Here is a 21,403-nt window from a genome sequence, read left to right on the forward strand (position 1 = left end):
CACTACACCAGCTGGTCAAGGCCTTATCCAGTCTGGCTTTAAACATTGCCAGGGATGTGACATCCACAGCTTCTCTGAGCAGCTTGTTCCTGCGTCTCATCACCCTCACTGTAAAGCATTTCTTCCCAATATCTCACCTAAATTTCCACTCTTTTAATTTGTACCCACTCCTCCTTGTCCCGTAATTACAATTCCTAATGACGAGCTCCCCTCTGGCTTTCCCGCAGGCCCCGGACAGGACTGCTAATTAAGAGGACTACAGGCACTCACCACGTACCTGCAGCACTACACCAAACCTGCTCACCTTCACCAATCGGCACGCTCTATCTTTGGATACCAACCCAAATCCGTCATTACCAACTTCCTCTTTTAGGCCTAAAAGCCCCTCCATAAATTGTGCCGGATGCTCCCAGCACAATGCAGTTCCGCCTTTTGCCTTCCTCCACAAACTACACCGGGCTGGGCCTGTTTCCTTCCATGTGACCCGCCAGTGAGAGCCACTCCCCGCGCCAGGGATGCACCGGCACGGCTTCCCCTGTCCGGAGAATCACTGCGGCTCGCCTCCCCGCGGCTCGGCCGGGGGCAGTCACCCCGGCTCACCTCCCCCGGCCCGGGGCGGTGCCGCGCTTGCGGAGCCCGCCGCGTGCTGCAGGGGCGGGGCGGCGCAGGCGCGGGGCAGCGGCCGGAGCCGAGGTGAGGGGTGTGCGGGGCCGGGGCGGCGGGGCTGTGTTAGTGCTGGGGATGGTGTTGGCGGCCTCTCTGCTTCGCGGGGAAAGGAGTGGGGCCATCCCGCAGCTGCCTCCCCGCCGCCTTCCCGAGAGGTTCAGACCATATCCGGACGGTGCGACACGGGCCTGATCCGGGCCGGCAGCGAGGAGGTGCCGCAGCCGCCGGGGTGCAGCGGCCTCTGGTCAGCCCGTGGGTGCAGGGGGTCGGTAGGGGTGGCTGACGCCGTGTCTTCCCGGAAAATCGTAAAGTCACGGTGTCAGATGGCCAAGTCAGATGGCCTTGGCTTCCCGGCTGCCGCTCGGGCCGGGCCCCGGCTGCCTCCTGAGAAGAAGACGGAGCGAAAGAGATTTTACACTTCTGCTATGAGGTGATAAATAAATAAATAACAACTTCAGATACGGAGCTCTGGTGAATTAGCTGCGGTAGTGAGGTGTGTGTTCCTGCTCTGTTGGTCCCGGGTGGGATTCCCTGTGGCTGGCATCTGGAGTGCTGCAGGCAGAATGGAAAGGAAGGTTGCCCAACTGCTCATGAGGGGTTTTCCTCATTATGGGTGGGTTCTAGCTGTTACAGTTTTCTGTCCTTGGTTGAATTTATTTGCAAACTTTTTTTTTTTATTTCATATCTTCCTGTGACTTTAGTCTTAACTTTTCGGGAAGATGGAACTTCCTGTTGGCTTCTACAGCCTCATCAGAATGGGGAAGCTGTAGAGTTGGTGTAAACAGCTAGAGAAGATGTTCAGGGATTGTGTCCACACAAGATAAGAAGTTATCTGTCAATATATTCTATAAAGTGCTGAGCACTTGTATCATAACATCCTGCATATGATGTAAAGAATAGATTTATTGTGTCAGTTTTTGTACACAAGCTGCACGTTGTGCAGGTTCATCATATTTCTATAGTGAGTAAAGGGCATTTGAGGTCTGACTAATGATTGTAAAGCATGCCACTTTTGTATGTGAAACATACATATGTATATATACAAACTTCCTTCCTGAACGAAGTCTATGATGAAATCTCAGGTGAAGAAGCCAGATTGCCTCTTAAAAGTGTCATTTGAAAAGAAAAGAATTGTGGAAAGACTTTGATTGGAAGGAACCTTAAAGATGATGTAGTTCCAATGCCCCTGGCTCTGGGCGGGCATCCCACTAAATAGTGTTGCTCAGTGCTCCATCCAGCCTGGCCTTGAGCATTGCCAGGTTGTGGGCATCCACTTATCTGGGCAACTTTTTCCAGTGCATCACCACCATCACGGTAAAGAATTACTTCCTAACATCTAATCTAAATATTTCCTGTCTTGGTTTAAAACAAGTCCTAACACTATCTGCCCAGGTAAAAAGAAGATGAGATAATTATGAGGGCTGTTCTAACATTTTTCCTACAATTTTTTCTTTTTTTTTAGGTAATGTAAGTATTTTAGTTGGACAAGAGAGAGGAAGCAGGCATGTCAGCTCTTTGTCCACCACCATCTCCTGCAGTTGCTAAGACAGAGATATCTTTGAATGGTGAGTCACCATTATTAGCTGCCACTTTTGCTTACTGGGACAATATTCTTGGCCCCCGAGTGCGGCACATTTGGGCTCCAAAGACAGAACAGGTACTTCTCAGTGACGGTGAAATAACTTTTCTTGCTAACCACACCCTGAATGGAGAAATACTTCGGAATGCAGAAAGTGGAGCAATAGATGTGAAGTTCTTTGTTTTGGCCGAAAAAAGAGTAATCATTGTGTCATTAATCTTTGATGGAAACTGGAACGGAGACAGAAGCACATATGGACTATCAATTATACTTCCACAAAGTGAACTTGGTTTCTACCTGCCACTTCACAGAGTGTGCGTGGATAGGTTAACACATATTATAAGGAAAGGAAGGATATGGATGCATAAGGTAAGTTTATTGTTCTTTACTTAAAATAGTTGTTAGATTGTCTTTGTGCAGAAGCAGAAATTGAGATGGTGTTATGTGAGGTCCAGAGACACAAACTCAGAAAAGGCAGGTCTCTATACAGTTTTGAAGGTTAAAAATTATCAGATTATAAATCAGCAAATTCAAGGCTGGGATTTTTAGCCACGGGATTATCCTGGTGATACTGTATAGCCTTTATGAGACTGTGTAGTTGAAAGAGGTTTCCTGTGCAGTTTTTATCTCTATGAATTTCATATAAATTGTTGTTTTTAATTGTGTTAATTTTTGTGTTTAATCTAGGTATAATTGTAAATTTACTGTGTTGGTTCCTTGTTGAGGTTCAGAAAAGGGAACTGATACAATGAATCTTCCCATTCCTGTTTAAAATGTTTATTTTAAAAAAAGAGGGTTAACAAACAGTTTGTCAGGACTTAAACTGTGTAGAACCAAAGGGAGATCTGCAAAAGTACATCTGCTTCAGTCCAAGTATTTCTACTCCTGAAACTCAAAAAGGAAGACATGCTAACTTTTCTTAAGCACTGGAACTCTGATCTTTGGGCGAAGCATGGATATTTCCTTATTAAGTGAAATCTTGTATGTATTTTTCTTGAAACTAAATAACAGTCTAATGGTGAAAATTAAAATTTTTGTCATCTTTATGGAGTTCGAGCTGTCTTAGAGCAGTCTTAGCAGTCAAGCTGTCTTAGTGCCCATCAGCTGTAATGAATATGGTGATGCACATTTGTCTGCTACCTTCTGTTTTGAAAACCGTAGTCAACATGCTTTAAATATACTATTTGAGTGCTCTTATCTGAACTAATTACAGAAATAACAAGCTGATATTATTTTTGTGGTGATGTTTCCTTTTTGCTGTATTGCCTGATTATGGCTGGTAGTGCTTTCTGAAACACTGGCTTTTCTTAGTTTCTGGAGTTTATTTTTTAGAGGAAGGATAGTACATAAAGTTCTTTCTCAATGTAGTAGAAACACAAATATTTAATGCCTTATCTAGTCTTTAAAAACCGTCTTAGATGTTAGTGGTTTTAATGTAAGTGAATGCTGTCTCATGTTCCTGATTACATTTCTTCTTTCATTTAGTGTCCTCTGTACTGGCTTCTAATGAGTGTGGTCAAATAAGAATTATCCATCATTTTTAGCTGTAAAACATTTTCACAGTTTTTAGATACTGCTCCATACAAGTATGTTTTCACAGTAGAAACGACCTTCAAGCAGCATAGAGAATGATTTTTTTTTTTTTTCTTTATACAGGTAGCTCAGCTGAATTAGCTGAGACAGCAGTACATTCTGAATTCTGAATTTTTTTTTTTTTGTCAGGGACAGCACAGATCCCTGCATATATCTACAGTTTTTCAGTCCAATTCAGAAAAGAGAAAACTGCTTGGAAAATGTAGATTAAAATTTAGGCATGATTTGTAGAATAATCATAACTATGATAATAAGTTAAAACAGCTTAATTCTGTAGTTTGCATTTTGAGGCATTTTAGCAGCTATGGTTGCATACAGCAAATAAAATTATCAAGTCCTATCTAATCTGTATCTGTTCTGGATGTTCTACTAGTTGTGAATATTAGCTCGCATTACTTCTGTGTAGAGCCAGATAACATTTCCAGCTAGACTTAAGATCAGAACAGCCTTTTGAACTCAAGAATTAGGAGAAACATGGAGCAGTGTTCAGACTGGCAAAGAAAGACAGGCAACTCTGAGCAAGTCATCAATATGGGATTAGAAACCCCATTCACCTACTCCAATTTATGCTTTGTATGTTTGTCTAATACGTTTCAACAGTTATATTTTTGAAAAGAAGTGGCTTACACCATTTGTTCAGCCTTATCTTCAAGAAGACTGAGTTTTTTTTAATGATTGTCAAGGATGTCTGCCTTCTCTGATTGAAGGGTGGAGGTGCCCTGAAGGAATCTGCCTTGTTCCTGTGTTGTTTTTCATTGATGCTTCTTTTAGATGGTTAGAAAACTTTTATTGCTGTTTAAGGGCAAACTACTTTAGCTTATTCCCTATTCATCTGCCCAAAAAAACGTCTTGCAAACTCTTTTCACACTTGAAGTTGATTAACTCTGAGTAGGTCAGTCACAAGAAACTAATGATTAACCAATAAAAATGCAATAACCTGTCAGCATCTAGCAAAATGTATCATTAGTTCTCCCACCATCTGTTATTTTGTGTGGCTTGTATTGATGCTCCAGCGATTAATGCCAAATCCTCTTTGTGAATAATAACTTCATATCCATTGTGAGTTCATTTTAAATGCAGTTTGTTAATTAGCTGCTGATGAGTCTGTTTTCAGAGTTTTGTTCATTTCAGGCCTCTTGTACATTGTTTTGTGTACTCTGAGGTTTCATGTCTCCTGTACTTTGTTATAAAACAATGTTTTGAAGACTTGTAAGTGCCACAAGGGGTGGGGGAAAAAAAAAGTCTTTTGTTTCCCGCCCTCCCCAGTCAAATAGTTTTCCTCATTCTGAAGATCTTATTTTTATCCTGTTGTGTCAGGAATCCTCAATCTATACTGTATCCATCTGAAAATAAAAATCCATACATGAAGTGGAATTCTTCACCGTAATCTGATCATCTGTCATTTTCTTGATCTGTAATAACGAAAATGTTTTGACATTGTCATCGAACCCTTCCTTTCCTGCCCAAACATGGGAGATGTGCAGTGGAGGGCAGAGCAGGGAGTGTTGATCTGTGTTGCATGACATCAGTTCCTCCTAAAGTCAACTCTGTAAAAGAAAAAGTACTTGAACATCAAAATTTTAATGTAAGAAGCTTTACTCTGCAGGGAAGAAACTGTACTGACTGACTGGTATGTGCATACATACATGAACAAATGCCAGAGTGTTTATATTTAACTGCTTCTCTTGCTCAGGAGAGGCAAGAACATTTCCAGAAGATTGTCTTGGAAGGCACAGAAAGAATGGAGGATCAGGTAAGGGCCATCTGGTGGATGCATATGGCACGCCATTACAAAAACATTTGACTGCCTCTGATGACTGTAGAAGTTGCTGTTGCTTCTTATTTTTGGGATCCGGGAGGATGCATTAGACTGGCTAATAATGTGACATGCTCACTAGGCAAAGTTTCTGAAGACAGGATGATGGCAGCTGTGATCAAATTAAAGGAAATTACATTTCATCGCTTTAGGGATAAAGTAGAAATTTGTGAAGAATATTACCTTTCAGAAAAGGAAACTTATTAACTTGAACTTGAAGCTCTGTAAAGGTAGCAGCTTTCATAGAGTTATGCTAGCCTCCTATCAAGGTTGTTTTTCCGTTAGGTTAGGCTTAGAATTACAGGGGCATACGGAGTGTGTCATGTTGAAATGTTCTTGGAGACTTAATGGATGAGACTGTGAAAAGAATTTGATTTCTGAAACTCTAAATATGAGACTGTGGCTTCCTTGTGATAGATAAGTCAGGAAATTTTTTTTTATGTTAATGAGTAATATGCCTGGTTTTGATTTCCAGTTGTTGTTACAAGATCAGACTTGCACGTAAAATGCTTAACAGTGATTGCACATAACATAGTTTGATCAGATTATCTCACATCAAATACTTGTTGTCTAGGCCAATGAAAACTGGTGCTGAAAATTAGCATAAGACCCAGATACACATATTAGGTGTGATGTTGAGAAGCCAAATATATGTTTTCAGTTTATAATTCTTGATGAGTAAAGTCCAAGAAGTCTGTGCATCAATTTCTGCTCATACTACCCTTCCATGCAGTAGGAAGTTAGGATACTTTGCCTATAATACTGCAAGTTCATGTTAGTAGTAACTTCTAATACTACCCAATGTGCTTTTACTTCAAGCAACTTATTTATTGTTTAGGGTCAGAGCATCATTCCAATGCTGACGGGAGAAGTCATTCCTGTAATGCAACTTCTTTCATCTATGAAATCACACAGTGTTCCAGAAGAAATAGATGTAAGTTCTTGATTTATTTTTAATCTGAATTTTAGAAAAGTGACTTTCTCCCTCTGGATGAAACATAGCTTTGGGCCTTTACTGTGGTACTCACTTTGCCAGAGAAAATGCCCACTTTCCTAAATTCTTGTACCCTTCAATTGCTTCACATCAAGTTCTCCTAAGTGGTGTAATGTATGGCAGTATTTTTTATGGTCACTACTTAGCAAAATTGACTATGCAGGATGATGTCCTTGTACAAATTGAAAGTCAGTTTGATGCAGACCAAAGTGAATGGGCAGATTAAGGGATTTGATGTTGATACCTGTTTCAGCGCATTGTAGTGTTCTCATGGAAGAAGTAGAAGTTATACAACATGCACTAATCTAAAGTATTCTGGACACTTTTTACAGGAAAAAAAAGCCACTAGGAGAAACCTGACTTGTGGCTGTTGAAGATTTCATAATCCAGTGACTTTCTCATTTTCAAAATGTTTTGTCTGAAGACAGGTTTTAAGATTATAATTTTTGGGGAAGCCTTACAACTTAACTTAAATAGTTGCCAAACAGTTCCCATGTATCAAAGCAAAAATCAATTAATTGGAAGGTGATCAGATCCTTGTCTAACTTCTGTTTATATTTACTTGCATTTCAGATAAGTGACACAGTGCTAAATGATGATGACATTGGGGATAGTTGCCATGAAGGCTTTCTCCTCAAGTATGAAATTCAGTTTTAATTTATGCTGCAGTAAAATGATTTAAATGTGTGTATGCATCTAAGTGTATATATCTGCATGTGCATGTGAACATGGATTGGAATAGATTTCTGTATAGGAGGGGGAATAATGACATGTATTTGGCTTTTTTGAGATTTTTGTCAATAAAACGTTATAAAGTTTCTGTCATTTTAAAATAATGGTGCTGGGCTAATAGCTGCATTTCTGTAGACTCTCTTGTCACAGGATTATTTGTTTGATAGTTGAATTCCTATCAAATACATGTTTTTCTTTGATATCTACATTAAATTTAATAAGACTCTTAAGTCTTTGCATTTTTTTTTTGAATAGCAAAAAACCTGGGTTGTGCATAAACTCTAAATAAGAGTCCTTAATGGTTTGGCATATAGCATGCTTATTGTTGAGTTGTGTATTTTTCTTTTTCCCCTGTTTTTAATTTTTAAGTGGAAATAGTTGAACTTGAGAGCAACTTGGTCTCTTCCTGTGGGATAATGTATTCAATAGGTTTTAATTGATATTCTGTTACCTTTCATTGTATCTCCTGCATAACTGCATTCATAGATGTAGTGCTTGGTGCCATCTATTTATACACCATCACATGTGCTTCCAATACTGGAAAAAAACCCTGAACTTTTGGATTTCAGCAGTAACCTATGCTGCTTTTAAAGTCCTATGGTTATGGGCATGTAGGCTATATTTACACTTGAAACACTACTCTTCTTGTGAAAGTGACAACTGTTTCATTTGAAAAATCTGATTAAATGTATTAACCTGTGTCTGTTTTTACTTGCAGTGCAATTAGTTCACACCTGCAGACCTGTGGTTGTTCTGTAGTCGTAGGAAGCAGTGCAGAAAAAGTTAATAAGGTAACATACTTCCAATAAACTGAACTTAAATGCTGATTATTAGGAGTGTTAATTGGAACAAAGTTAATCTATAAACGTTCTTGAGGCTGAAGAAGGGAGTACTATTGTCTGGCTATCTTCAGTTGACTGGTCTAGCAGAAAAGAATATTGCCAGAAAATTGCCTTTCAGTTGTATTCTGACAACTACAAGAAAACCGATATATTTAACTGATACAGTACATAAATGAGTGGTAAATGAGTTCAAGCTTTTAAAATCAGGTTTTTTTAGTTAAAATACACAAATTAAAGAGACCTGACTGGCTTGTCCATTTCAGCTATGTCATAGAATCACAGAATGATCAAACTTGGAAGAGACCTTTAAGGTCATCCAGTCCAACCATCCACTTGGCACTGCCACTGTAACCCCTAAACCACTCAACCACATCACCCAGCACCAGATCCAGATGCCTCCTAAACAGCTCCAGGTATGGCATCTCCACCACCTCCCTGGGAAACCTATTCCAGTGCCTGACAGCTAACAGTGAAATTTTTTTAAATAATAATTAATCTGAATTTCCCCAGTCTCATTTTAAGACCATTTCCTCTTGTCTTCTCACTGCAAGCACAGCAGAGACTGGAAATGCAGGAGAGACTGGTCCTCACCTCACTGCACGCACCTTTCAGGGAGCTGTAGAGTGTGATAAGGTCACCTGAGCCTCCTTTTCTCAAGACTAAATAGCCATTCCTCTTAAGACATGTTTTCTAGTCCTTTCATGAGCCTTGTTGCTTTTCTCTGGACACACTCCAGCACTTCAGTGTCCTTTTTGAAGCAAGAGGCCCAGAAGTAAAGACACCATTTGAGCTGTGGCCTCATGAGAATCAAGTACAAGGGGACAAGTACTGCCCTTGTCCTGCTGGCCACAGTGTCCTGCTGATACTGGCCAGGATGCCATTGGTCTTCGTCATTACCTGGGCATACTGCTTGCTCATTTCAGCTGGCTGTCAACCAGCACACCCCAGAATGACTCTGCCCCCAGCCTGTAGTGCTGCATGGGGTTGTTGTAACCCAAGAGCAGAACCCAGCACTTGGTCTTTTTGCACCTCATGCAGTTTGTCCTTGACCCATTGAGCAAGTCCGTCTGATCAGGTCTCTCTGCAGAGCCCTCCTACCTTTAAGCAGATCAACACTCCTGCACAGCTTGGTGTCATCTGCAAACGGAGGGTGAGCTCAGTCCCCACATCCAGATCATCAGTAAAGATGTTGATTATGATCAAGCCCAGAGCTAGGCTCTGGGGAACACTGGTAGTGGTGCGTATACAGACAATACCTATACCATTAGGTATTGTCTGTATGCTCTTAAACAATTAGTGTCTCCATAATTTCTCCTGCACTGGCAGTAAAGAGGTTTCTGTGTCATGAGCTGCTTGTGTTTTGTGGAACATTTGTCTATTTCTTCAGTGTGAATATATGAATATATATAATGTTATATATGTACATGCATATGCTATATATAATACAAGAGGAAATGCTTGAAGCTTAAGTAGTTATAAATAACTTATGGACCATTTAATAGTAAAAAGGATCTAATGTCTAAATGGTTATGAATGTGTAAAATAATGTATCAATAAGCTGGACACTATAGGAAAAAACAGTGTAAAAGAATGTGAGCTTCAAGATACATCCAGGGTAAATTTCATAAATTAATTCTATACATGTTCTTATCAGCAGCATGCTCCTTGTGTCACAGTACAACTCTTCTGAAGTAACTGCTTTCTTAAAAGCATATTATTTCATCTTGCCTCAAAGTAAAAAAAAAAAAACCACTTGTGGCATATTGTGACAAAAAGCCTCAGTCAGAAATTATGTTGTCATTGTTTTAGGTACTGCAGAAACACGTTGTGCAAGGAGAACCTTTTCAAATACATTACAGACACAGATAAGACACCACAGGTTAAGACTGAAAGATGAGCAGAATGGAATATGTGTTGTATTTGGAGTGATTACTTGCAGCTATTTCAGCTCAGAAGCTTGAAGATGTGTGATGAAGTACCTGTGTTCATTGTAGTAGAGAGTTTAAGGAAATTACTGAGGAAATAAGCATCGGTGCTTATTTACAAAATTGACTGCGCCTGATTTGAGACAATAACTGCTATTTTAATAGGGAATGAACAAATTAAGAGGCCTGAAAGGCTAGGAATGTAATCACTGTAATTCATGTTTATTAAAAGAAAGATGTAGAAGACAAAAATTATTTGTTCTACATAATTGGGTAAAAAACAAACCTGGTTACAAGAATATGTAGAATTTTTTCATCATTTGGCAAGAAGTTGGAGTAGTGTGGCTTACAGCACCAGTAATTTTAAAAAAAGTAAAAGTAAGCATGTCACTGTTCTGTGGCCTTTTATAAAGTTTTGGCTTTTATAATAAACGTGGTGAATTCTTTTGTTCATAATTTGAAATGCCTAATACAAGGCATTTCAATACACAGTCTAGTCAGACTTATTTCCTTACATTTTCATGCTTTTCAAACTATTCTTTTTTAATGCAGATTGTGAGAACGTTGTGCCTGTTTCTCACACCATCTGAGCGGAAGTGTTCCAGACTCTGTAGAAGTGAGTCCTCTTTCAAATATGAGTCAGGACTTTTTGTTCAAGGCTTACTCAAAGTAAGTACGCTTAGGAAAGTTCTTTTCTTCAGTAGTTTAAGAACATCCTTCAATGTGTGTTTTTGCATATGATATGCACACATACACACATTCACGTTCAAAAACATGTGTCGTTGTCCCTTGATGTCATGTTTTCTGGCGTTGTAACTTTCCTTGTAATTATCTTCATGTAGAAATTCCAAGCCAGTCTTTTCTATGACACATTTGATTCTTGAGGATTGTTCAGAATCGTTCCTGTACTTTGAGGTACAATAATAATACACTTTTGTCTGCCTGAGGCTAGAATTCCAAAAGTCATTTAAGTTTTTGTGTTTTAACAAAACCAAGGAAGAACAGTCATATCAGGCCTGGAGTTTCCAAGTATTTTAAACAGTCTGTAGCAGTGGGTGAAGATGACTAGAAAAATAATGCTTCTTGCTCTAGTAAGCAGTCTGAACTTACCAGTCAATTACAATACTATAATGCTAATGGGTTCACAAAACCAGGTGATGCAATACTTTAATACACAGGTCACCTCAGTACCTGTTTTCACCTTTTTGTTAAGGAAATCATCCAGTATTAAGGAATTATTACTGCAATACAACCACCAGTTGTCCCAAACAAAATACATATGAACAAATGGGTTATAAAATGTAGGCATGATGTTTTAATATTGTTTTGTCCCAGTATAGCTTCGCATTTTTAACTAAAAGAGGGATTTTTTCCACTAAAATAGGATGCAACAGGAAGCTTTGTGTTGCCCTTCCGTCAAGTAATGTATGCCCCATACCCTACTACACATATAGATGTTGATGTCAATACCGTGAAGCAGATGCCCCCTTGTCATGAACACATCTATAACCAACGACGATACATGAGATCTGAACTGACAGCATTTTGGAGAGCTAATTCAGATGAAGAAATGTCTCAAGATCATATTATCCACACAGATGAGAGTTTCACACCTGATTTGTATGTATTCTTCTTGCATTTCACAAAGTTACTTGATTCATGATAAGAGTTTACAGTATAGAGCCTACTTGCTAATAAAGTACATGGAGCGTCTTAAAAGGAAAAAAAAAAACTTACTGAGTTCTGGTATTTACACTTGTTTTGGCAGAATTTACCAGGTCCTTCAGTAGTTTGCTTATATCAAATACTATTGAAATTAATTCTCAGTTACAATTCTGACCATGTCATATAAATTGTATTGCCTGTTTTAATTAGAGATATGATAGAGATAAGTGTATTTGACAGAGACCAGTGGCTTTTCTGGATTTAGTTCATTTCATCTGAGTGCTTTAAAATTCCGTGTTATCTTTAAAAATACTAGAATTATCATTTACTACAATTTTAAATTCACTTTTAATTTCAACCAGACTATCAACAGTAATGCTACTGCTGTGTTCAACTCCTAGAAGGTTAATATCCCTTACTGGCATTAACTCACACATTTGTTCCTTTTCTTTTCTACAGAAATGTCTTTCAGGACATCGTTCATAGAGATACATTAGTAAAAGCCTTCCTGGAACAGGTAATTGTTGTTTTTTTCAGAAAAAGAAAGAAACACAGTTCAGTACTTTGACCCCTAATAACAGATAATTTAACACAAATACATCCTTTAATGGTTTGGTAGCTTTTCCTCTTACTACTGCTGTGATTCTTCTCTACATAAGTAGAAAGAAAAATATTGATGTAAAACTGAAACCCCTGCTTAAATGTGAAAAACAAGGGATATTTTTTATTGCTTTGCAGCACTGTCTACAATTACAGTATTGAAAAAACTACCTGACCAGGAATAATTTCAGATAACTATCCAAACAGAATTGCAATACAGCTTAATTTATTGTATCTGAACAGATAGAAAACATAGAAAGCATGCTGACTATGTACAAATCTGTATTTGCCTGCTTTGCTATAATGAAGGGTATCTTATGTGTGTATGCAACATTTCTTTATTTTCCAGATTCTTGAAATGATTCTTGAGCTTCCATGTCTATCTAATATTCTTAATTTTTAACAGATCTTTCACCTGAAGCCTGGCTTGTCTCTAAGGAGTACTTTCCTTGCACAATTTCTGCTAGTCCTTCACAGAAAAGCCTTAACTTTAATAAAGTACATAGAGGATGACACGTAAGTGAACAGATGATGGAAGCAGATTTAGAGAAACTTATTTTGTTCTTTTTTAAAACACATGTTTTTGTTTCCTTGCAGGCAAAAAGGCAAAAAACCTTTTAAGTCTCTTCGTAGCTTAAAGGTAGATCTTGACTTGACAGCAGAGGGCGATCTTAACATAATAATGGCTTTGGCTGAGAAGATTAAACCAGGTTTACACTCCTTTATCTTCGGGAGGCCGTTCTACACTAGTGTACAAGAACGTGACATGCTCATGACATTTTAAAGTCTTCCTTGCATCTGATATTGCAGTCCTGCAGAGCACGAAATCTGTCAGTGGGACCCCCAAACTGGTGACAAGCATTGTCTACTGAGGGTGAAGCATCAGGAGCACTTTAACGCTGAGATGTGTCTCAAGCAGTAAGGGTCTTGTTAGAGGGAATTTCAGCTTTGCTAGATAAGCATGATTTTAACTAATTGATCTCTTCTGCTTGTTTTTTTTAATTGTAAGTGTTACCAGATGTTTGTGTGTTTTTTTAATTGTTAGTGTTACCAGAGGTTCCTTGGCCATATTGGCTTAGGGGATAAATGTGGATATGTTTTGGTGTATGATGAAAGGAAGCATTTTAATTTTTATTCCCAAGAAACTTCTTTCAGGTGTGTGTCAGATTTTCCCTGTTCTGCTGTGTCAGTATTTTGAGTGTTTCCACAAAAAACGGTATATATGTCCTCACTAACCATGGAGGTTGCAGAAAATGTGCCTTCAGAAGTTTCGGAGGTTTTGAAACTTGTTCTTATGTATGTGATGCAAATCTTAAATACGACTTTTACTCATCTGCCTCTTTTAACACTACTGCCTTCTTCCTTTAGAGCATTTAAACATGTTTGCAGTTTTTAATATAAGTGCTATTTCTGAGTGCAGACCATTGATTATTTGCAGCTTAAATAGCAGTACGTTGCACATTGGAATTAGATTTTTACTCAAGCAGCTTTGTGCATGTAAGTGCCAGCCAGGATACTCTGATCATATATTTCTGGACTGTCCTGCAGTGGAGTCAGTGATCCTGGTCAGTGATCCTGGTCAGTGATCAGCTGAGGTCTTTCAAAACACAAAAGAGAAGACTCATGTCCTTCCACAGGAGTTGTCAGTCCTTCTGTGTGTAAACCGCTACTGGTAGTTGCACTGTCAGTTTCCATGAGGCTCATAGAATCATTTAGAATGGAAAAGACCTTCAAGATCATTGACTCCAACCATTAACCCAGAACTGCCAGGTCCACCTATAAACCTTGTTCCTAAGTACCACATCTACACATTTTTGGGACTCTTCCAGGGACAGTGATTCCAGTGACCATTTTTCTGGGCAGATTGTTTCAATGCTTGACAAAATATTCATATTAAAGTATTAGACCCTTCCAAAGAACATCAAGATGATAGCTGAGGTAAAAAATAAAACAGTATTTCTTTTTCATTTACATCACCATTAATATATTTTGTAATCCTTAATTTAGAGACGTGCACGGCTATTAACTAATGTGATTAGCATTTTAGTAAGTTAACTCTAGTCATTAAGCTTACCTATCTTCTTTAAGCTTAGCATATCTCCAACTTAGCTTGAAGATCAAAACACATTTTCTATTGGTATGTCTCAATATTTCTATCTCAGTAGCATGTAGAGCGGTGCAGTGTCAGGTGAATCCAGACTTTTTTATTTACCCAGAAATGAGAGGTGTATCTGTACTGCACATTGTTGTATCTCTGCTCTTTTTGGACAAGTATAAGAATTTCTTTGTGTTGTGTTTCAGCATAAAGACATAACTCAATATTTATTGAAAAGGGAAAGAGCTGCACTGACTGGAGAAGCCGTGGCTGCTTTATTGCTTACCTTGTTTATAGATCTCCTTTGTAAATAGGTTTCTGTTTCCAAGATAGCTTTTTAGTATTACTTTCATGCAGTGTGGCAGAAAAGTTAGAAGTTAGATTTACATTTTTCCTGAAATGTCTAATACTCAGATTATAAAAGAAACAGTCCTTTATTTAGATGCCCAAAATTCCCTTACATTTCCTAAAAGACAAAGATTCTCTATCAAATGTTTAGAGCCTCTAAAAGCTGTGAAATTGAGCCCCATCTGCACACCATTTTTGTGAGTTTGCATCACCAGTGTTACCGGGTTGCAAAAGAACTGACATTTTGTGCAGCCATCTTTTAGCAGTACATGCATGTAGAACTCTTGCAGCAAGCTTGGTGATTCATCAGAGGAACTTGTCAGAATTACATAAGTTACTTGTGCTGCGATTCTGTTTGTCATTCTGTCACTACTGTTCCCTTCTGTGTTTTCAATCGAGACATTAGAACCTGAATGTGCTTAAGTTGTTACTCTCACCAGTAAATAGTGAAAGAAATGTAATAAACACTGCCAAAACTTCTAATGTAGAAGTTGTGTCAAAATACAAGAGCTTTAAATCTGTTGCTGAAATTAATCCTTTCAGCTTGATAAGCATTGGAAACTCAACACTGACACTACTAACAGTGAAGCTTTTGTTTACTGAAGATTCTGTTACTTTTTGAAGTTACTAAAAACTGGAAATTCAATTGCTACTTTTGTTGCACAGCTGTCACAAGTGCAGAATGTATAGTGAAGTACATTGTTAAATGCATCTGCATGTTGTGTTGTAAATCTAGCTCAGGAAACAAAGTAATAAAATTCATGCACAATTTTTGGACTTTAATTGTTGCTGATTTTTTTCACAGAATTTCTGCTTTGTATCTAAAAGCATAATTATATTTTATGCTTTGAATTAAAGAAGAAACCTTTCTTCCTTCTTGTTAAATTAAGTTATTCTTGGATGTTGCTGTCACTGATGAAAGTCACATGTTGTTTAGTTATTTCATTTCTGTTAAGGACTTAGTCATTTCAAGCTGAGACCAGTGGGACTTGCTATGCCTCTGATGTACTCAGATATGAATTTCAAAAACTTTAAAACCCACAGGTGAGAGGTTAGAAATGTTTTATGTAGCAGTCAGTGAATACCTTTCTTCAGGATTTTATTTCCTTATATTTGAAAGAAAAAGGCAAATTCATTTCTTCCAGCTGGATTTGAAAAGGAAGTACTGTTTTCAAGCATTTTTAGTAGATTGTTATTCCTGGTCTTTGCATGCCTAAAAAGGTAGCACAGAAAGATATCCACTGGAATGTCTTACCTATTAGGACCACAGAGGATATTCCTTGTCTATATACCAGTATGTTATAATGTCAACTTTATTCTGGAGCAGAATAGGCATTTTGGTGATGTTGTTATCTCTAAGCCAGCAGTTTGTTACACCAATACAGAGTGTCAGGGCTTCTGCACTCAGTTCTGTGCAAACAATGTTAGAAGGCTTTCTCTTCCTATTCTCAGACCTGTGAGCACAAAGGAATGTGATCCAGAACATGAGGACAAACAGGCAGGGTGGTCCCCTCTGATGTCTAATCAGAGCCTGCAAAGCAAGTACTTTGTCCTCTTCAGCAGCGAGGAGGCACAAACCGTACTCATTAGTATGCAGAGTAGGCTTTTGCACAAGAGTAGAACTTGGTTGTCTTGTTTACCTGTGTCCTGACAAGGAACTCCAGTTACACTTCCTACTTGGGCAAAACACTACGGAAGCTCCAGGGAAGCATATGTGTCCTAGGGTGAGGTTATGATGCTTGTATCCCCAATCGTGTGTTCTGTTGGTGCTGGATGTTATGTACTGTGCCTTCATGACTGGCTCTGAAGAGCAAGGTTTGTTTTGGTTTGTTATCAGCCTGCTCCCCCACGGCTGGCGGGACAGAGAGACGGGACAGTACGTAGTGTAGTTTTTGCTTTTTGCTTTGCTTTTTGCTGCTTTGGTTTGCTCTTGCTCCTGCTTCATGCTTATTTGCAAGGTTGTTCACATAATATTTCAGTTATAGAAAGTAATTATCTCACTTCTCAAAGCCATGCTGTTCATATGCCTGCTCAAAAATTTCAAACACAGAAGACTTTCAATTACAGTTCAGAAGTATGAAGTAAAGGATGCATTCCTGATAACGGCCATCAAGTAAGTCCGACTTCAGTTCTAAGTAAAATAATAGAGGTACCCTGCATTGCTTGATTAGCATTGCTTGACTATCATTGGGCAGCTTTTAAAAGCAAAAGATCAGAAGAAAGAGAATTTACTTAACACAGAATGGCGACTGGTAATTGTTCCTTTCTCTTAGATACTTCTTTCTCTATTGTCACATAGATGGAGAAGGCCTTTGACAACTGGAAAAGAGCCAAAAGACTCAGGAATTGCAGGTTGACCAGTTTTACTCAGGTATAAAACAAAATCATGCCATGTTCCTCTTAGACTTTGTGTCTTACCACATGAGGGAGGAAAAGGTGATTGGGAGTTACCAGCACACACTGAGAAAGTGAATAATGCTTCATCCACCTCATTATATTCTGTGATAAAATGACTGGATTTGAGGATGTGGAGGAGTAACAGGCTGGCTTGATTCCTCCCACAATCTCCCTGTAGCCAAGCTGGTGGTGGGGTGGGGGTGTGTGCCCTACAAGAGCAGTATGTATCTGGTTGGGTGTTTGGGCTTAGATGTGATGGCTGTTGGGTCATATCTGACAAGGCTGGTGCCCTGGGGGATCCCAGAGGATCTTCCCTGGGGTTTGTCTTGTGCAATGTCTCTATCCATGACCTGAGAAGATGACCAAGGCTTTCAGGTTTGCAGGTGGTGCCAAATCAGGGATCACTGTTCAACATGCACAAGGGCAGGGCAGCTGTCCATAGGGACAAGAGTGGGAGGAAAGGATGGGTTCCCCATGTCCTTGGAGCAGCAGAAAAGGGCAGCTCTGCCCTGGGCTCTGGAAGCCATGAGACTATGGGCAGCTCTGGGGAGAAGGCCCTGGGTCCTCATGAGCCCAGGAGGACATCTGGGCAGTGGGGATGCACTGAGAGAGGTGGTGCTGTTTCTCTACCTGGAGGGTTTCCAGGCTTCACAAGATAACATCCTGAGCTCTGGTCTGATTGCAGGGCTGAGCCTGCTCTGAGCAGGAATAGGAATGGGGACCCTCTGAGGTGCTTACCAGCACAAAGTGTGCTGTCATGGCAGGCTGCAGCCATGTTTCCTTAGGCCAGAGAAAACAGGTGGGCAGTGATCACTGGAGGGTAAGGGTCCAACCCCCAATTTGGACCAGGCCAACTCCTGTCAATGTTGCTCATAGAATTGTCTGGTCTGTTCTGACCAGAACTTCACTCTAAAAGCTTTGAGGTGGCCCTGGATTCACCAGTAAAACTGGAGTTATGCTAGTACATGAATCTCAAAAAGAAAAGTATAGGTATCAGGAATACTTCATCTATAGGGTCTGGTGCACATGTTAAAATTAATGGCAGCATGTCCTCCAATTGAAAGATGAGAGTTAATCAGGACTATTTGTAGAAACGTCTCTCAATAGCAAGGAAACAAGGACTTAAGATAGAGAAATACACAGATCTAAGCAAGGATAAGTAAAGTTCATTTTTGGCTGAATTTCAAAGTAAAAGTGTGATCCTCAAAGGCAAATGTCTGAAGCTTCATCCCTAATCTGTATCTAACAAAAAGCCAAAATGTTTGAACATGTACAACAGCCAAAAGCTAAGGGATGAAACTTTGAGTTCAATGCCAGTCTCTTCCATTTATAAAATGGTTTCATTGTAGTACAAGAGAGTGTCTTACAGCTTCAATTAAATATGATTAATTTTTGTTTTCAGTAGAAGCAGGAATGTAAGAAATCAGAGATCAGGGAAATTTGTACTGCAGCCTATACACAGAATAATTCAATATTTTTTGCCAAAGTGTTCAGCTGACTGATGAAACTGCGGTTCTGGCCTTCAACATTCATCCACAGAAATACAAAGCAATTTGTCCTTGTGAGATTTCTGTCTGTCTCAGTCTGCCTCTTCACTGGAGATTAGTCCTATGTCACTGCATCGCATTCTCTGCCTTGCCTCTGTAACAGCAGTATATGAAAATAGTTTCTGATAAGCTAGCATCTGGAGGAAGGATCTTCTGGCATTTTGGCGTTTTTTAGTAGCCAAAGGCAGCTCCACAGAAAAAACACAGAGAGCACAAGGGACCTGGATAATAAGTAATGACTAATTAACTTCATACCAGTTTTTGGCAGAGAACTGGATGCTGGCAGGACAAAACATTTTGGGTTCAGTCTGCTTTTAGCATCATAACTGCCAAAGATTTCGCTTGAGATTGGAGACTTGAGGGGTAGCTGATGCAAACATGATTGACATGTTTTTGAATAATGATCACACTAGAAGGAAATGTTTAGGACAACAAAGTTCTCAGTGATCTAGGCAATCAGATGTACCAGCTTTTAATTAAATAATAATGCAGGTATTAGGCTTGACTGTGACACTGTTAATTATAGGTTTGAAGTCCAGTGTAACCTATAAGCATGCAATTGCCATCAAATTACATTTTTGTTAGCATGCAGATGCAAAGGTGCAAAGTGATTTCCTCCCACGCCACATCTAATGGACACCAATCAGATGATGGGTTGTCCAAGGAGTGTCCTTTTAGCATCCCAGTGCGTGGGGGCATGCAGGTTAGCATCGGGTTAGCCAATATTCATGCTATTGTTGTTAGGGGATTCACCTTCCTTTTTGCTCTACCTGACTTCATACTTTACTTCTCATTTTTTATTACTTTAAGCTGACATTTTTGCCATCTTTCCATCTTACTCCACTGAGCTCCTCTCAGCACCCCACACCTGATTTTTTTTGCCATTAGTCCTAGTTTTGCTACATCCACACACAAAGGTATTATTTTGATACTGTTCACTTAGGCAACACTGGGCAGACGTGGCTTTTTAGCCATATCGGACATTTGTAACTTTACCAACAGTAAAGCTCAGTGTGAGTGGCTTTGCACTCAAAGCTGTCCAGCCATTGTTCACTTCAGCCTGGTTGGACTTACTCCTAGACATAATTGCTTGACTTTATCATCCATGCCCCTGGCTAGTTCATACTTTGCCTGAGCAAGTCCTGCCTATGCACACCAACAGTTTACATATCAGAGAAGCAGAGTAACTTGTTTTTTCACACATCTGCTGTGGTCTGTCACAGATCTCCCATAGGACATTGGCTGCTGTAGGGCCACATGTCCTACAGAACCTTTGGAGTGCCAAGGTCAAGGGGTTTGTGAGCTGCAGAATGTGCAGGAAGCCGATTTTTCAGTGCCAGGACCTCGAGGATGTGGAAACATAGTCATTAGCAAGGTTCCTTATAGGGCATAAGAGCATGAGGTACTGGTACAGCACTTCACAAGGTTTTCATTATGCCTCTCAGGGAGTTGCATGATGCCAGCATGTCTTGATTGCAGTGCACTCATGGATGTTTGACTTCCTGTGACTCCATCAAATAAAGTTACTCTTCAGCTGATAGTTACCATGGTAGCTCTATAAATTGTGAATTGTACTTTGGACCCTTTCACCTCCTCTCAAGTTCTCCACAAAAAACAGCTATATTTTTGAACATGTTTTAGTGTAGTTGCAGCATGACTGAGCATTGGGCTGAACTGTCTTTATAGCTATCTGTATTTCAGGCAAGATTTTTATATAGATATAAAACATATATAAATAAAGTGTAAACTGTGAAGATGGAACAAAAATAAAATGTTCCAGTCACCTTTCTGATAAAGCATTTAAGAAAAAAAAAAAAAAACACTAAAAAACATTCTTAGCTAATGGACTCCATTAACTTTCAGCTTGTCTCTTTTCAAACTAATCACTGAATTTTCATTCACATCTTTCTATATATCAATAGATTTCTTTGTCCATTTATGAGCAAACCTACCACTCTGTTACATGTGGATATAAGTGTCTGTCTAACTATTCTCATAGATGTGGTAATAATGTGATGTCTTTAATTAGTTCCAGAGAATTGTCAGCTTGTAAATTTGCTTATTACCAATAAAAGGTAGCCAAACCTATAGCATCACACATTAGTGTATCTATTTTTTAATTATGGAATCTTCTTAATAGAGTGTACACATAAATTATAGTGTTTGAGTGGAGAGTTATGTTGGTCAAGGCTGTATTTAATGTTCCAGGGTTTTTTTAGTGTGGCTTTTTTGTTGCTTTCTCTGCTGGTAATTTTATCTGGGAGTGCAAATTCAGTAACTGGATACAGAGCTGTCCCTTGGTTTTGTTAATTCCTCATGCTCAGTAATGTCACATACTATAAAAACATGTCATTGCGATAAATGCCAAAAGCTGTGTGTTTTGGATCAACACAACTCTTCAACAAAAGATAATATTTGGAAACTGCAGCAATTTTGAGGCAGGACTTGGACAACTGAGAGCTACCGGAGTGATGCTGAAGCCACAGGCTGTGACCACAGAGGAACCTGAGAGTAACAGCTTTGAAACAGTTTCAGTCCCATTCCTGAAAGCTGCTGTTTCCCTCTATGGGAGGAGGCAGGGCAGGTGCTCCTGCCTGGCCTTCT

The 21,403-nt window shown here is 39.3% G+C and overlaps 1 protein-coding gene across 5 annotated transcripts; it reads left to right on the forward strand.

The window, feature by feature from the left end:
• The first annotated feature begins 559 nt into the window (after positions 1-559).
• On the forward strand, positions 560-16,798 carry C9orf72 (C9orf72-SMCR8 complex subunit). Of its 5 annotated transcripts, none has more exons than XM_041409688.1 (11): positions 560-693; positions 2,129-2,614; positions 5,532-5,591; positions 6,493-6,588; positions 7,222-7,286; positions 8,099-8,171; positions 10,700-10,816; positions 11,532-11,767; positions 12,272-12,329; positions 12,819-12,928; positions 13,010-16,798. In XM_041409688.1, exons 2-11 carry the CDS (start codon positions 2,171-2,173, stop codon positions 13,194-13,196), a joined length of 1,446 nt encoding a protein of 481 aa, XP_041265622.1. In that variant the 5' UTR covers positions 560-693; positions 2,129-2,170; the 3' UTR covers positions 13,197-16,798. The 5 variants fall into 5 exon arrangements, with proteins under 5 accessions (XP_041265622.1, XP_041265626.1, XP_041265624.1 ...); XM_041409692.1 differs by having other exon boundaries at positions 670-693; positions 2,129-2,231; XM_041409690.1 differs by lacking the exon at positions 560-693 and adding an exon at positions 737-1,159.
• Positions 16,799-21,403: the final 4,605 nt, after the last annotated feature.

This window comes from Onychostruthus taczanowskii, unplaced genomic scaffold, assembly GCF_017590055.1.
Source record: "Onychostruthus taczanowskii isolate IOZ18803 unplaced genomic scaffold, ASM1759005v1 scaffold308, whole genome shotgun sequence".
Lineage (NCBI taxonomy): Eukaryota > Metazoa > Chordata > Aves > Passeriformes > Passeridae > Onychostruthus > Onychostruthus taczanowskii.